The 17665-nt window shown below is 43.8% G+C and overlaps 1 protein-coding gene across 1 annotated transcript in view; it reads left to right on the top strand.

The window, feature by feature from the left end:
- The window catches only part of SAMD7 (sterile alpha motif domain containing 7), a gene marked incomplete at both ends in the record, with an annotated part of 63599 nt that extends 46330 nt beyond the window's left edge, over positions 1-17269 (top strand). The window contains 3 exons of the mRNA XM_080696576.1: positions 383-562; positions 2282-2364; positions 17122-17269. Of these exons, the coding sequence (XP_080552702.1) occupies positions 383-562; positions 2282-2364; positions 17122-17269 (411 nt within the window). The remainder of the gene's footprint in view (positions 1-382; positions 563-2281; positions 2365-17121) is intronic.
- Between the last annotated feature and the right edge of the window lie 396 nt (positions 17270-17665).

Below are 17665 nucleotides of genomic sequence, written 5' to 3'. Positions count from 1 at the left end.
GCATGGGGCCGTATTTCTATTTTCTGTATTTCTATCTTTTAATAAACTTCTTTAAATCTTCAGCAGCTGTCCAAGCTATGCATATTTGTTCTTAGCTTAGGACAAGAACCCGCGATCATTTTCTGTTTTGGGTCATTTTTGGATTTTGTTACGGGTTGGGGAAAAGTGTGTCCGGGACCCTCGCAGGGGTTCCCGGGGAACAGTTTCCTCAAACCATAGTCTCCCAATCCGTAACAGTCTCACCAAGTTGCGGAGGGCCTCACTAAGTAACTGAGGTTGGCCACGAACCTACGATCCTCTTGTCTCAGCCTCACAAGTACTGGTATTACAGCCTGTGCCACAACACCCTGCTACACTTACTATAATTATTTTGTCTTCGAAGGTCTCTCAGCATGTGGGAAGTCTGTTGTACAAGAAAACTCTTTCCCTTTCTACGCCTACAAGACAAGCTGTGCATCAATCAGCAGACACAGCCCCTCTTTGGGATTCTAACTTCTATGGTGAGATGGTAACCATCCCGTGTTCCCAGAACACAGTTCCTCAAGGAATCCAGCAGGACAATGTGAGGAATTAAAAACCGTCCAGAAGCAGGAGATATCTTCACCAGTTTTCAGAGTCTAAGATGTTAGCAAGGGCACGTGAGAGTTTCCCTGGACCACAGGAAGGACACAGGAGAGAGAAGACCAACCTCCTGGAGTTTGTCCTACCAACTTCCTGCCAGGGCTGAAATGACCCTAGCTCCAAGGAGCTGGAGACTTTTCTTTGGAAGAAAAATGGAAAGAATTCGCAAACATCACGGAAGCTACACTACAGTTGAATGTTTCTATGAGGATTTTTGTGTGTGTGTGGGGGGTCTGGGGATAGAACCCAGGGGCATTTTACCACTGAGCTACAGCCCCTGCCCTACTTTTTATTCTTTATTTTGAAACAGGGTCTCACTAAGTTGCCGAGGGCCTCGCTAAGTAGCTGAGGTTGTCTGTGAACCACGATCCTCCTGTCTCAGCCTCCCAAATGCTGGGATTACAAGCATGTGCCACCATGCCCAGCTCTCTATGAGGCTTGAATCCAGTGGAATTCTACTTTTGAGCTACACCCCAAACCCCTGTTTAAAAGGTTTTTTTTTTATGTATGTATGCATTTATTTATTTATTTATTTATTTATTTATTTATTTATTTTTATAGTACTGGAGATTGAGCCCAGGGGCATTCTAACTCTGAGCTACACTCCCCAGTCCCTTTTTTTTTTTCCAGTACCGGGGATGGAACCCAGGGGCATTCAATCTCTGAGCTACACCCCAGTCCTATTGTTTTTTAAAAACACATTCTAACTGTTGCAGAAGGCCTCAGCAAGTAGTTGAGGCTGCAAACCTGTGATCCTCCTTTCTCAGCCTCCCAAGTACTCTCAGCCCTATTTTTTATTGTTTATTTTGAAATAGGGTCTACTAAGTTGACGAGGGCCTCACAAAGTAGCTGAGGCTGGCCTTGAACCTCCAATCCTCCTGTCTCAGCCTCCCAAGTACTACGATTACAAGCATGTGCCACCATGCCCAGTTCAAAAGTTTTCATTTATTTTTTTATCTGTCTTTAGATAGAGACAGGCCTAGTTTTCTTCTCCTATTAACTTGTTAATTACTTTTAGCTACATTGGAATAGTTGCCTGCTTTTAGGCAGAAACCAAGTCCTCGCATAGATTTGCCCCTCACCCAATTTTTGAAATATATTACTAATCATAGCTTTCTCAAATCTTCCTAGGCCATTCCCAATACTGGTACACTGAATGCTGCAAAAGTTTTTATTTTTACTGTTTTTTGTTTTTGTTTTTGTTTTGTTTTGGTTTTTTTTGCGGGTCTGGGATGGAACCCAGGGGCATTTGACCTTCGAGCCACATCCCCTGCCCTATTTTTATTCTTTATTTTGAAACAAGGTCTCACTAAGTTGCGGAGGGCCTAAGTAGCTGAGGCTGTCCACAAACCACGATCCTCCGGTTTCAGCTTCCCGAATGCTGGGATTACAAGTGTGCACCACCACACCCAGCTAAAGTTTCTATTTTTAAACAAGGGCTCACTAAGTTACTGAGGGCCTTGCTAAGTTTTTGAGACTGGCCTCTAACTTGGAATCCTCTTGTCTCAACCTCCCATGTCCCAGGATTAATGTCCTATGCCACCACACCCAGATTTACTGGATCTTTCCTAGTGAAGAACTTACTAAAGACATGATGCAAGGTCACTGTTGTGTTTTCTGCCTGGTGCTCTCTGGCATTTTCTTTGGGTCACATCTTTAGGAAGCCAGTCCCATGGACAGCCCCACGTGGCCAAACTTGGTAATAAGCCTTCTCAAGTCTGCCAACAACCACATACTTTACAGGTAAATGAAGTGTAATCACTCCCACACCTTGACAGCAGCTCATAAAAGATCCTGAGCCCTAGCTACAGTCACTCCTGGATTCCTGAGCCTCAGAGACTGAGATGAGACACATGTGTTTTCTCTAGCCTCTAGTTTTGGAATAATCTATTGCACAGCAATGGAGAACTAAAACAAATAAGATGCATTTAATAAACACAGATAGCTACCTACAGCTCCTTTTCGACTTAGAAAGTAGGTTTGTTTTTTTTGTTTTTGTTTTTTTTGGTATGGGTAGGGAGTAGAACCCAGGGCTTTCTACTTCCGGGCTACACTCCCAGCCCTATTTTATATTTTATTTGGAAACAGGGTCTCACTAAGTTGCTGAGAGCCTCACTAAGTAGCTGAGCCTGGCTTCGAATCTGTGCGATCCTCCTGTCTCAGCCTCCCAAGCGCTGGGATTACAAGCAGAAAGTAGCTTTTGAAGTCATTTCCCCACAAGCTAATTTAGCTTAGCGTTGTTTTCCTTTCCTTTTACTATGAAGGCAACAGAGTTTTTTTTTCCTGACATTCAACTATATTATACCATCAAATATGAATCACCAGTTTACTCTCTTGGTCCCTCTGTTGAGAGGAAGACAGGAGAAAACAAATCTACTTTGATTTCAGATATTTGTTTTGTATAAGATACTTATGATGCCAATAAGCTGATGAAAACATGTCAGGATTTTTACCTCTTGAAGCTGGAAGCTGACATAGGAGGATAGAAGGTTTGAGATTAGCCTCAGCAATTTAGCAAAGGCCCTTAACAACTCAGTGAGACACACACTTGTAATCCCAGGACTTGGGAGGCTGAGACAAGTGCATCACAGGTTCAAGGACAGCCTCAGTGATTTAGCTCAGGAAAAAGAAAAAAGAAAACCCGAAAAACACCTTGTTCTCTCTTTCCCTCTTATTCTTCTGATCCTCAGTATACTAAAGAAATATTTTATTACATAGCCTTTTTTTCCAGCATTCAGAAATTTCATAAAATGTCTGGTGTAAGTTAGCAGGTGCTATGGTGGAGGATAAAAAGAAAGGCTTAATTAATATTCTTAGTAGCAAAGGGATCATGTGGTTAAATCCATTTGTATGTGTGTGTATGTGTGATGCTGGGGATTGAACCCAAGGGTATTCTACCTCCAATCTACTTCCCCAGCCCTATTTTTTATTCTTTATTTTGAAACAGGTTTCACTGAGTTGCAAAGGACCTCACTCAGGAGTTGAGGCTGTCGGCAAACCATGATCCTCCTGTCTCAGCCTCCCAAATGCTGGGGTTATAAGGGTGTGCTCCCACACCCAGCTCTGCTTCACTCCATTTGATGATTTGTGTGTGTGTGTGTGTGCCAGGGAGCATTCTACCTCCAAGCTATACTCCCAGTCCTTTTTATTATTATTATTCTTTATTTTGAAACAGGATCTCACTAAGTTGTGGAAGGCATCACTAAGTAGCTAATGCTGGCCACGAACCTTTGATCCTCCTATCTCAGCCTCCCAAATACTGGGATTACAAGCGTATGCCACCAAGCCTGGCTTGATGATTTTTAAATTTCTTATTTCTTCCAAATTAGTCAATTGAGTTGGCAACTGACTGATTTGAACAGATGTGTCTCAGTGTTGCTCTGGGGGAAATGTTCTGATATGCCATCCTGGCAGGCACTATCATCAAAAGAAGCACTGTGCTTGTCCATACCAACACTGCTTGTGTGTGTGTGTGTGTGTGTGTGTGTGTGCGCGTGTGTGTGTGTGTGTGTGTGTGTGTGTGTGTGTGTGTGTGTGTTGTACTGGGGGTGGAACCCAGGGGCTTTTCTACCTCCAGGCTATATTCCCAGAACTATTTTATACTTTATTTGGAAACAGGGTCTCACTAAATTGCTGAGAGCCTAAGTAGCTGAGGCTGGCTTTGAACCTGTGCGATCCCCCTGTCTCAGCCTCTCAAGTGCTATTACAAGCGTGAGCCACCACATTCAAGTGCTGAGATTACAAGTGTGAGCCACCATGTCCGGCACCCAACACTGCTTTCTTTCCAGACTCCTGGGTACCTTTTAACAAGAGGGACACTTCAATAACAGATGATTTTGGAGACTGAGAATTCTGCTTTGATTATCACATAGAAAAAGGTTTTAGCTCTTCCTCAAATGTTGCTTTAGTCTTACACTGACTCTGTACTCTATGAAAATAAAGACACGTCTCAATGGCTACCCAAACCCCTCTCTTTCATTTATAAACCAACTACAGTAAAACTGGTAAAGAGGGTATTAACACATGGAGCATTCTGTTTAGACAGTTGAGTGAATGTTCACAGGATGGAGTACTATGCCACTGTACTGTTTCCTCTATGGAAGTATTATAGCTACTAAGAAGAAAAGTAGAATTTGATTATCCTTCTGTTGCATCCTTAGGACATAAAGGACATAGGCAAGAGAAAAAAAAAACAGGTATCATTGAGCCAGGGAGTCGCAAAGGAGGTAAAATACCAGCCAGGTTATCAAAAGCTGCTGCTTTATTGGGACCCGGCACCCTCAGGGAGTCAGCAGGCCGTGGGGGAAGGGACCAACGAGCCACGCGTTTGGAGATTGCACATAGTCCCAATTGGCTGCCTGAGTCACGTGGCAGAGCAGAAGCACGGATGTGTTATAGGCAAGCCACGTCTGTAGTCTCAGGACCTCTGGAGTCTGTCTTGCGATGTTTGTAGTCTCGAGGCACCTGGAGTCTTGTGTTATCTCTGCTTCTGACTTCCAGGGTTCCGCCTCCTGTCCCTGCTGCGGGGTCACGTGGTGGGAGGGGAACCCGAGTTATCAATCATGAGCCTCCCATGGAAGTCCACAAAACCCCACGTGAAGTAATACTACCGAGCAACAATTTTTAACCTGAATATAATTAAACCTCTAGATACACAAAATAATTTGCAGGAAACACAGAAGACAGAGGAATATGCATTATACAGTTATAAAATAGGAATAAAAAGCAAGTTTATGAGAAATTATATTGTTGAAATGACCTGATTTGCTTCAACAAATAAATTGCAAGGGAAAACAGAGGAAAGAAAAGGAAAAGACCTATAGTTTAAGAGATTCCTAGCCAGATACAGTTTCTCCAGTCTGAGCTACTGAAGAGGCTGAGGCATAAAGGTCACTTGAGCCCAGGGTTTTGAAGCCAGCCTGGGCAACAAACAGAGACCTCCTTTCAAAAACAAACAGAAACTGGCCAGGTGTGGTGGCCCACGTTTGTAATCCCAGTACTTGGGAGGCTGAGACAGGAGGATCACAGGTTCCCAGCCAGCCTCAGCTACTTAGTGAGGCCCCCAAAATTTAGTGAGACCCTGTTTCAAAATAAAGAATAAGAAATAGGGTTGGGGATGTAGCTCAGAGGTAGAATGCCCCTGGGTTCAATCTCCAGTACTGAAGAAAGAAGAAAAGAAAAGAAACAAAAGATCAACATAAAAGTTTGAGAATAAAATCTGGGTGTGGAAGCACACACTTGTAATTCTAGTGCTTGGGAGGCTAAGACAGGATGACAATCAGTTAGAAGTCGAAGACAACTTAGGCAAGTTAGCAAGGACCTCTCCAACATAATGAGACCTCGTTTTTATTTATTTCTTTATTTTTATTTTTATATTTATTTATTTAGTCATTTATTGGTGGTACTGGGGGTGAAGCCCAGGGGCTTTCTACCTCCAGGCTATACTCTCAGACCTATTTAAACTTTATTTGGAAACAGGGTCTCACTAAGTTGCTGAGAGCCTCACTAAGTAGCTGAGACTGGCTTCGAACCTGTGCAATCCTTCTGTCTCAGCCTCCCAAACACGGGGATTACAAGTGTGCACCACCACAGCTGGCTGAGACCTTGTTTTTAAAAAAAAAATAAAGTCAGAGCTGGGCATAGTGGCACATGCTTGTAATCTCAGTACTTGGGAGGTTGAGACAGAAAGATTGCAGGTTCAAGGCCAGCCTCAGCTACTTAATGAGGTCCTCTGCAACTCAGCGAAACCCTGTTTCAAAATAAAAAAGCCAGGCGTGGTGGCACATGCTTGTAATCCTAGCATTTGGGCAGCTGAGACCTGAGGATTGCAGTTCGCAGACAGCTTCACCTACTTAGTGAGACCCTGTTTCAAAATAAAGAATAAGATGGCCGTGGTGATGCACACTTGTAATCCCCGTGCTTAGGAGGCTGAGATAGGAGGGTTGCACAGGTTCGAAGCCAGCTTCAGCTACTTAGTGAGGCTCTCAGCAACTTAGTAATACCCTGTTTCCAAATGAAATATAAAAAATAGGTCAGAAAGCCCCATTGGTATAAAAAATAAAAAATAAAGGAAGAATAAAATATTAGGAAGCCGGGCGTGGTGGCACAGGCTTGTAATCCCAGCATTTGGGAGGCTGAGACCGGAGGATCGCGGTTCGTGGACAGCCTCAGCTACTTAGTGAGGCCCTCCGCAACTCAGTGAGACCCCGTTTCAAAATAAAGAATAAAAAATTGGGCAGGAGGTGTAGCTTGGAGGTCAAATGCCCCTAGGTCTATCCCCAGACCCGCAAAATAATAAAATAAAATAAAATAAAAGTAAAACATAGGGCTAGGGGTATAGCTCAGAGGTATAACACCTCTGGGTTCAATCCCCAGTACCACACACAAAATAAAAAATAAAAAAAATAGGATTGAGGGTGTAGCTCAGAGATAGAGCTACCCCCACCACCACACCACCATAAATAAATAAATAAATAAACCCCCACACCTCCATAAATAAATAAATAAATAAACCCCCCACACCGCCATAAATAAATAAATAAATAAATAAATAAATAAAGTCAGGTTGGGAGCAAAACGTGAAGATAGAATGACTCTGGGTTCAATTCTCAGTACCTTCCCACACACAAAAAAAATTGAAAAATAGTGGTGTTGATTGTAAAACATTGTGAATATAATTATATGCTTAAAAATGATTGTAATTGAACCGTGCATGGTGATGCATGCTTGTAATCCCAGTACTTGGAAAATGAAGAACAGGGGATTTCAGGTTTGCCGCCAGTCTCAGCTACTTAGTGAGGCCCTCCACAACTTAATGAGACCCTGTTTCAAAATTAAGAATAAAAAAAGCTGGGTGTGGTGGCACATGTTTGTAATCCCAGGATTTGGGAGGCTGAGACAAGAGAATCATGCTTTGCAGGCAGTTTTAGCTACTTAGTGAGGCCTTCTGCAACTCAGTGAGACCCTATTTCAAAGAAATAAAAGAATAAAAATAGGGTGTAGATTGAAGGTAGAATGCCCCTGGGTTCCATCACCAGTACTGGGGAAAAAAAAAAAATAGGGCTGGGTTATAGCTAAGAGATAGAATACCCCTGGATTTAATCCCCAGTAACACACACACACACACACACACACACACACACACACACACACACGGTTGCAATTGCAAATTTTGTGTAATATATATTTAACCTTTTTTTTTTCAGTACTGGGGATGGAACCCAGGGGCATTCTACCTCCAAGATACACCCCTAGCCCTACATTTTATTCTTTATTTTTAAACAGGGTCTCACTAAGTTGCAGAGGGCCTCAATAAGTAGCTGAGGCTGTAGGTGAACCCAAGATCCTCCTGTCTCAGCCTCCCAAATGCTGGGATTACAAGCATGTGCCACCAAACCCAGCTCAGCCCTGCACTTGGGAGGCTGGGACAGGAGGATCACACAGGTTTGAAGCCAGCCTCAGCTACTTAGTGAGGCTCTCAGCAACTTAGTGAGACCCTGTTTCCAAATAAAATATAAAATAGGTCTGAGAGTATAGCCCGGATGTAGAAAGCCCCTGGGTTCCACCCTCGGTATCACAAAAAAATAAAATAACCTCTTAGCCAGGTGTAGTGGTACACGCTTATAATCCCAGTACTTAGGAGGCTGAGACAGGAGGATCGCAGGCTGCGGCCAGCCTCAGAAACTTAGTGAGGCCCTCTGCAACTTAGTGAAACCATTTTGAAATTAAAGAATAAAAGAACCGGGGTTGGGGGCATAGTATAGTATTCTAATGGTTTTCTTTTTTTGCGGTACTAGGGATGGAACCCATGAGCATTCTACCTTCAAGCGACATTGCTGATAGGTCGGGTGATCCCCATTCCCACCACGAGACCCCACAGCAGGGCCAGGAGGCTGAACCCCGGAAGCCAGAAGCAGAGATATCGCGAGACTCCAGGTGTCACACTCCAAACATCACAAGACAGACTCCAGAGGTCACAAGACTACAGATGTCGTGAGAGAATCGGCATGCCTATAAAACATCAGTACTTTCTCTCTACCACGTGACTCTGCCAACCAATCGTGACCCTGCCTGACTACATGGCTTTGCTGCTTGGTTCCTTTCCCCCACTGGCAGCAGACCTCGACCCAAGGTGCCAGGTTTGATTAAAGCAGCAGTTTTTGATAACCTGGCTAGTGTTTACCTCCTATGCTACTTCCCAGCTCAATTTCAATGTTACAATTCCCAGCCATATATATATATAAAGAATAATATATATAATATATATATTATATATATTATATATAATTATTCTTTATTTTGAAACAGGATCTCACTGAGTTTCAAAGGGCCTAAGTAAGTAGCTGAGGCTGTCTATGAACTGTGATCCTCCTGTCTCAGCTTTCCAAATGCTGGGATTACAAGCGTACGCCACCATGACTGGCACTCTAATGGTTTTCAAACCATTTTTGGTAAACATAATTAATGCTATTGTTTTCAATACTGGGCTCCATCTCTAACACTGCAAAGCAAATTACTGAAGTTAAGCCAATTCATTGTGTATTTCCTAAAGGAATTCTTTTTCTTTCAAAACATGCATATCAGGTCTTTTTTTTTAGTAATCTGCAGATTCTAAGAAATAATTAAAAACGCATCCGTTTTTGTTTGTTTGTTTTGTTTTGTTTTTGAGGTACTGGGGATGGAACCCAAGGCATTCTACCTCCTAGCTATACCCCCAGTCCTATTATTTATTTATTTATTTATTTATTTATTTATTTATTTATTTTGCAGTACTAGGGATGGAACCCAGGGACATTCTAACTCTGAGCTACACCCCCAGCCCTATTTTTTTATTCTTTATTTTGAAACAGGGTCTCACTGAGTTGCAAAGGGCCTAAGTAGCTGAGGCTGTCCAGTAACCACGATCCTCCTGTCTCAGCCTCCCAAATGCTGAAATTACAAGCATGTGCCACCACGCCCAGCAAGCATCAGTTCTTTAGTGTTGCTGTTCAACAATTCATTATTCAATAGATGATAACTAAGAATGCATATGGCCAGGTATGATGGTGCACACCTGTAATCTCTGTACTTGGGAGGCTGAGACAAGCATTGCAGGTTTGAGGCCAACCTTAGCAACTTAGGAAGACCTTCAGCAACTTAATGAGAGCCTGTTTCAAAATAAAATAGGATTGGAGGTGTAGCAGAGGCAAAACACCCCTGGATTCAATCCCCAGTAAAACGTGTGTGTGTGTGTGTGTGTGTGTGTGTGTGTGTGTGTGTGTTATATGCTGGGCTAGCGATGAGAGGTAAAGAATGTAGATCCTACCTTTGCACATTTTATGGTCCAGTAGATTCATTGGTAGGATTATTTGTTTATTTATCTCTTATTTTGTGAGCAGAAATGTTCTTCTGTGTCTGTATATCCATGTATGTTTACCTGGGCCACATTTGAGGAAAAGGAATATGTGTTAGAGGATGCGCTAATCCTTCAGTTAATATCCTGTCAATCCCCTCTCAACATTCTTTCTGTGTGTTGGGGGGGGCACTGGGGATTGAACTCAGGGACATTCTACTCTGAGCTACACCTCTAGCTCTATTTTAATTTTATTTTGAAACAGGGTCTTGCTAGGTTGATGAGTCTCACTAACTGCTGAGGCTGTCCTTGAACCTGTGATCCTTCTGTCTCAGTCTTTCAAGTACTGGTATTATAGGTGTGCACCACCACACCTGCCTTCAACAGACTTAATTTTTGAAAAATAATAAAATATATTCAGCAATCTCTGACAACTTCTTTGTCAGAGATTTTTTAAGAATAGCTAGTTTTCCACACACACCCCCACCCGCCCACCCACCCTCATATTTGCAGTCCTAAATAGAGAGAGTCCACTTCACTTGTAAAAGGGTAAGAAAAATTCCAGAAAAAGTAGTAATCCAACTGTTACAAAAACATAAAAGCTCTATCTTATGTGTGTGTGTGTGTGTGTGTGTGTGTGTGTGTGTGCATGTGCACATGCGTGTGTGTCATTGGGAGTTTAACCCAGTGGCATTCTACCTCTGAGCTATACCCCCTGTCCTATTTTTTATTCTTTATTTTGAAACAGGTTCTCACTAAGTTGCAAAGGGCCTCACTAAGTAGCTGAGGCTGTCTGCGAACCGTGATCCTCCGGTCTCAGCCTCCTGAATGCTGGGATTACAAGCGTGCGCCACCACGCCCGGCTGGCCCTTGGCAGCTTTGTAGGACTGACACACTCTAAGACAATGGGTAGCCTTTCTTTTGGATCTGCAACCCATTCTGCTTCTTCCAACTGACTTACTTTGGTTCCCAAATTTTATTTTAAGCATCTAAATTTTCATTCATACTGTCATAAAGCTGTTTTTTATTTGTTTGTTTGTTTTGGTACTGGTGATGGAACCCAGGGGCTTTTCTCCCTCTGGGCTGCACTCTCAGACCTATTTTATATTTTATTTGGAATCAGGGTCTCACTAAGTTGCTGAGAGCCTCACTAAGTAGCTGAGGCTGGCTTCAAACCCGTGCGATCCTCCTGTCTCAGCCTCCCAAGTGTGGGGATTACAAGCGTGCTCCACCACGCCCGGCTCATAAAGATGTTTAATAAACTTAACTTTACACATTGCACAATCTCTGCAAGGCAGAGTTTAGTGTTATGACATAAACCAGCCTCAACTGTGCCATCCATACTTTGGACCATAGACTAGAAGTCACTCATCTGCTCTCTGAACCCTGAAAAATGTGGAAAGCGTCGAAAGGTCTGTCTGCCTATATGGACCAGGCTGACGATTTGCTGAATGGTTGACCTACTCTTTGACTTTGTGTGAGCAACCCAACGAGTTCTGTTCAGGAAGTACAGTATTTGCTGGAGTTATTTCAAATGCAGAGCTGTGTTTTGCTCTGATAATGGAACACTTATAGTTTTCTTTCACCTACAAAAAAGAGATTATAAGTGTTTACAGAAGCAGTGGTACAATTAGATAAATAATAACTGGGAACAGTTCTCTCATATTTTCAAGACTTTAATTGCCACCTTCTACTTTCTTTTCAGAAGAAAAGACCTTGGGCACAAAATCTAAATACAAGAAGGAACCTAGTATTTAAGTCTCTAAACACCAAATAAATAGAAGTTTTCTTCAAAAAAGCAGAAACAAGGTTTATCGTGGCATGTTTTTTTTTTCATGCAAATGAGGTAATGATCAGGAAGTCGCTGCCTGAGAGGAGACGGGGTGACTCATGTAAACAGCTGGTTCTGAATGCTTTGCCCTCAGCTCCTCCCAGATGATGGAGTCTGCCTGCTTTGTGTAACACCAGTGGTGTGTCACTAAAACCACTCATTCCATTGAACAAGCAAGCAAAGATTCCCAACACAGGCAAAAGAATGAATCAGACAACATACGGCTGTATAGGTTGTGCAGACCTGGGAGGGATATCAGTGCCTCCAAAGGACTATTTTATTTTATTTTTGTGGCACTGAGGATGGACCCAGGGGCATTCTACCTCCAAGCTACACCCCAACCCTATTTTATTTTTATTTTGAAACAGGATCTCACTAGGTTGATGAGAGTCTCACTGAGATCCTCCTGTCTCCGCCTCCCAAGAATTGGGATTACAAGCATGTGTCCAGCTAGCCAAAGGACAATTTTAATCAGGACTAAAGGGTAACATTTTTAGATCTTGAGAACATATAAAAATAAATCTTTATTCTAAGCCTGATGACTGTTCTTATAGTAGGCATAAAAAAACTATTGCCAGGCATAGTGGTATACACTCATAACCTCAATACTTGGGAGACTGAGACAGGAGGGTCACAGATTCTCTGCCAGCCTCAGCAACTTAGTGAGATTTTCAGCAATTTAGTGAGACCCTGTTTCCAAATAAGAAACAAAAAGGGCTGAGAATATAGCTTGGAGGTAGAATGCCCCTGGGTTCAATCCCCAGTCCACTCCCTCCAAAACGTCATTATTTACTAGAAGTTGTCTATACCCACCAACTCTTTTTTTTTTTTTTTCAGGTCTGGGGATGGAACCCAGGGGCATTCGACCTCCAAGCTACACCCTCTGCCCTATTTTTTATTCTTTATTTTGAAACTGGGTCTCACTGAGTTGCAGAGGGCCTCACTAAGTAGCTGAGGCTGTCCGGGAACCATGATCCTCAGGTCTCAACTTCTCGAATGCTGGAATTACAAGCGTGCGCCACCAGGCCCAGCTCTATACCCACCAACTCTTTAGGCAAATGGCATCCACAGTAAACATTGTAAGCACTGATTCCTGTACAAAGCGTGTGTGTGTGTGTGTGTGTGTGTGTGTGTGTGTGTGTGTGTTGCTGGGGGTTGATCCCAGGGCATCATGGATGTTGATAAGCTTCTTTAGCTAAGCTGCACCCCCAGTCCTGAGAACTTTGTGAAGTCTAATTGGAAAGCCAGGTGTGGTGGCGCATGCTTGGAATCCCCGCACTTGAGAAGCTGAGACAGGAGGATTGCACAGGTTCGAAGCCAGGCTCAGCTGCTTAGTGAGGCTCTCAGCAACTTAGTGAGACCCTGTTTCCAAATAAAGTATAAAATGGGAGTATAGCCCGGAGGTAGAAAGCCTCTGGGTTCTACCCCCATTACCGAAAGAAAGAAAGAAAGAAAGAAAGAAAGAAAGTCGGTCTATTTCGAGTACTTCTCCTTAAGAAATATTAGTTTTGAGAACTGAAATATATAAGTCATAAATTAGGGTTTTATTTAAAATTAGGACAGGCCAGGCATGGTGGCAGACGCCTGTAATTCCAGTACTTGGGAAGGTGAAATAAAAGAATCTTAAGTTCGAGGCCAGCCTCAACAAGTTAGTGAGGCCCTCTGCAACTTAGTGAGCCCTTGTTTCAAAATAAAACTTAAAAATAGGATTTATTTATAGGATAAATAAATAAACAAAATAAAATAGGACTGGGAGTGTAGCTCAGAAGTAGAGTGTTGCTGGGTTCAATTTCCAGAACCAAAGCTGGGGATGGTGGCACATGCTTGTAATCCCAGCAATCGGAAGGCTGAGTCAGCAGGTTCATGGCCAGCTTTAGCTATTTAGTGAGGCCCTTTGCAACTCAGTGAGACCCTGTTTCAAAAGAAAGAATAAAACATAGAGCTGGGTGTAGTTCAGAGGTAGAATTTCCAGAACCAAAAAATCAATATATTCACAGCTCACTCATTCCTCTCTCTCTCTTTCTCTGAGATTTCGTTACCAATTATCTTTTCAGTATCTTTGCAGACCATTCATTTTATTTGTCTATCATTTCTTACAGAATTTAACACAGTTCTGCATGAGGAAGTTTTCAGTAAAAAGATGAACAATTGACCTTCCATATAGCAACTACTGTCCCATTCTGCTCTCCTGTTCTTGCCAAAGGGGTTCCATGTCAGGGGTTTACTAGAAACCACCCAGAGACCCCAATGCCATGCTTCTTACAGCTCTTAAAGCCCCTTCTTTATTTCTTTATTTATTGTGGTACTGGAGATTGAACCCAGAGAGAGACATTTTACCTCCAAGTTATACCCCCAGGCCTAATTTTAACTGTTTTGAAACAACGTCTCATAAGTTGCAGAGGGTCTCACTAAGTAGCTGAGGCTGGCCACGAACCTGCGATCCTCCTGTCTCAGCCTCCCAAGTACTGGGATTACAAGCATGAACCACCATGCCTGGCTACTTTTTATTTTAAAACAGGATTTCACTGAGTTGCTGAGGCTTGGCCTTGAACCTACAACCCTCCTGTCTCAGCCTCCCAAGTACTGAGATTACAGACTTGTGCCACCAGGCCTGAGTTCTAACTATCATAATAGTCTATGAAATATTTATCTACCAACACCTGTGATGTGTGTGTATATATATTAATTTTTTTAGTCTTTTTTTATGGTACTGAGGGTGGAACCCAGGGGCTTTTCTACCTCCGGACTATATTCCCAGACCTATTTTATATTTTATTTGGAAAAAGGGTCTCACTAAGTTGCTGAGAGCCTCACTAAGTAGCTGAGGCTGGCTTGGAACCTGTGCGATTCTCCTGTCTCAGCCTCCCAAGTGCGGAGATTACAAGTGTGCACCACCACACCCGGCTTTTTTTTTTTTTTTTTTTTTTAATTTTGAAACAGGGTCTCTCACACAGTTGCGAAGGCTGTCCGTGAACCACAATCCTCCGGTTTCTGCCTCCTGAATGCTAGGATTACAAGCCTGTGCCACCACGCCCGGCTTTTTTTGTTTGTGGGTGAAGAGAGGAGGTGGCAACTATGCCTGCAGGTGTAGTTTGACAAAACCTGGTTTGGTTTGTTTATTTGCTAAGCAGTGAAAAGTGAAAGTCTTACAGGAATCCAGTTGATGTTTTTCACGCCCGCCCGCAAACACTTTCTGTGGCTAAGTTGGGAAAATTAACAGCAGGAAAACCAACAAGGAATAGAAAAAAAATAACAAAAACACCCGCTATGCGTGAAGCTTCTATTACTTCTCGGTCCCATTTTCAGATAATTGTCCTAAATTCATTTCCAAAACACTCCCCCATTTTCAAGGTTACAAGCAGAGAATAGCTTCCTCTCTTTCTCCCCCCCCCCTTTTCTTCTCCTGAAAAATGGGTTCTGTAAGAGAGCACAGTGAGACCCTGTTTCAAATTTAAACGGACTAAAAAATAGTGCTGGGGGTGTGTCTGGAAGGTAGAATGTCCCTGGGTTCCATCCCCAGTACTGAAAAAGGAAGGAAGGAAGGAAGGAAGGAAGGAAGGAAGGAAGGAAGGAAGGAAGGAAGGAAGGAAGGAAAACGTAATCAGCCAGAAGTGGTGGCGCACGCTTGTAATCCCAGCACTTGGGAGGCTGAGACAGGAGGATCGCACAGGTTCGAAGCCAGCCTCAGCTACTGAGTGAGGCTCTCAGCAACTTAGTGAGACCCTGTTTCCAACCAAATAAAGTATAAAATAGGTCTGGGAGTATAGCCTGGAGGTAGAAAAGCCCCTGGGCTTCACCCCCAGTACCACCAAAAAAAAAAAAAAAAGAACTTATCAAGAACCAGCCGAGTAGCAGAGCGCCTGGGTGGAATGAGCACCACCTACCTGCTGCCTCCCATCAGACTCAAGGACGGCTAAACAGCACCGCAATCCTAGACAGCATTTAGAGAGGAGAGGTCTCCAGCCAGCACTGTGTGTGGCACACACCTGTCATCCCAATACTTAGGAGGTTGAGACAGGAGGATCGGAGGTTCCAGACCGGCCTCAGCAACTTATCAAGACCGATAGCAAGTTAGTGAGATTCTGTTTCAAAATAAAACATGAAAAGGGATGGGGCCTTCCCTTAGAGGTAGAATGCCCCTGGCACTGGAGAAAGGGAGGGAGGGAGGGAGGGAGGGAGGGAGGGCAGGGGAGAGGAGGGGAAGGAAAAGGGGGAGGAGGAGGGAAGGGAAGGGAAGAAAGGGTCCCAACTTGTTCTGAGTGAGGCTGAGGCGCCCTCATCCTGCCTGGAAGGAGGCAGGTGACGTGTGGTGGAGGGGAGTCGAAGGAGCCAGCTTGGGAAAGCCTGCTGTGAGGAAGCCTGACCACTCACTCACGCACACGAAGGCTCTGAAGTCATCACCCCTGGGTGACCCATCAGGGCTGGTTTCTTTATTCCTGTTATAGGCGTCGCGACCCCGTTCTTACTCATTTTTCTAGCGGGAGATGTCATGGGAAAACACAATAATTCCATGGGGTTCTGAAGAGCCCTCAGGTTTGAGAATTGAAACCCACCTCAGGACTCTCGGAGTCTTTGGCTTCCATGGCAAAAAGAATTTCAGCCAGTCAGACATAAAGACAGAGGTTTATTAGGGGAAAGTGAGGATACATGTTCAGGGGAGGGCATGGGCACCTCGAGAGCCTGGGAGGCTCCTGTAATCTTTGCAATCCTTTTCTTGGAACCTGGACAGGGAGGGGTAGCTAGGGACATGGGGCTGGGGTGGAGGTCTAGACTTCCCCTTTCCAGGATTGTTGGGTGGTGTCTGACCCTCTCCCACCTAATGGATCCTTTGTTTACTGGGCACCTCTGCAGTCTCAGGTGGGTAGAGGGGCCACTGTGATTAAGGGTGTGGGCTCTTTGAGGCTTCCTGTAAAACAGAACACACCCTATAGAATGGAGTTGCAGATTACAAATTTCCTAGATTTTATTTTTATTTTTTGATGGTATTGGGGGTGGAACCCAGAGGCTTTCTACCTCCGGGCTATACTTCCAGACCTTTTTATATTTTATTTGGAAACAGGGTCTCACTAAGTTGCCGAAAGCCTCATTAAGTATCCGAGGCTGGCCTCGAAACCATGCGATCCTCCTGTCTCAGTCTCCCAAGTGCAGGGATTACAAGCGTGAGCCACCACACCCGGCAATTTTCTAGATTTTAAAAACTCTATTTTCCCTTTCTTTTCAATTCATCTCCTTTCTACCTAATATTTTATTTCTTCTCTCCTACCTGTGAGACACTTGGTCTCTATGCTCATATAGTACAGCACCAGACCTAGCCAGGATTGCCGTCTCTTACTGCTAGTGTTGAGGCCAGGCCTACTGACACAGCCCTTGCTGCTGTGGCCACCAGGTGGGCCGTGTGCCTGGGCCCTGTTCCTGCAGTCAGCGGGCAGGGGCTGCTGCTGGCATCTTCGCTGGTTAAGGGGTTTTCTTGTCCCCAGCAGTGGTAGCTGTTGTTCCTGCTGTTTGTGTGTGTGTGTGTGTGTGTGTGTGTGTGTGTGTGTGTGTGTAGTGTACCCATGTACCCAGGGACTTTCTACCTCCAAACTATACCCCCAGCCCTTGATTTATTATTATGAGGTTATTTTCCCTTCGGTACTGGGGATGGAATTCCCAGGGGCATTCTACCTCTGAGCCCTATTTTTTTGTTGTTGGTTGTTGTTGTGTGTGGGTTGTTTTTGTTTTTGTTTTTGTTTTTTTGGTACTAGGAATGGAATCCAGGCACATTCTGTCTCACCCCCAGCCCTATTTTTTTATTCTTTATTTTGAAACAGGGTCTCACTGAGTTGCAGAGGACCTCACTAAGTAAGAGGCTGGCCATGAACCTGTGATCCTTCCTGTCTCAG

Source organism: Muscardinus avellanarius, assembly GCF_963383645.1.
Source record: "Muscardinus avellanarius genome assembly, chromosome: 5".
Lineage (NCBI taxonomy): Eukaryota > Metazoa > Chordata > Mammalia > Rodentia > Gliridae > Muscardinus > Muscardinus avellanarius.
This window is presented reverse-complemented; position numbering and strand designations above follow the sequence as displayed.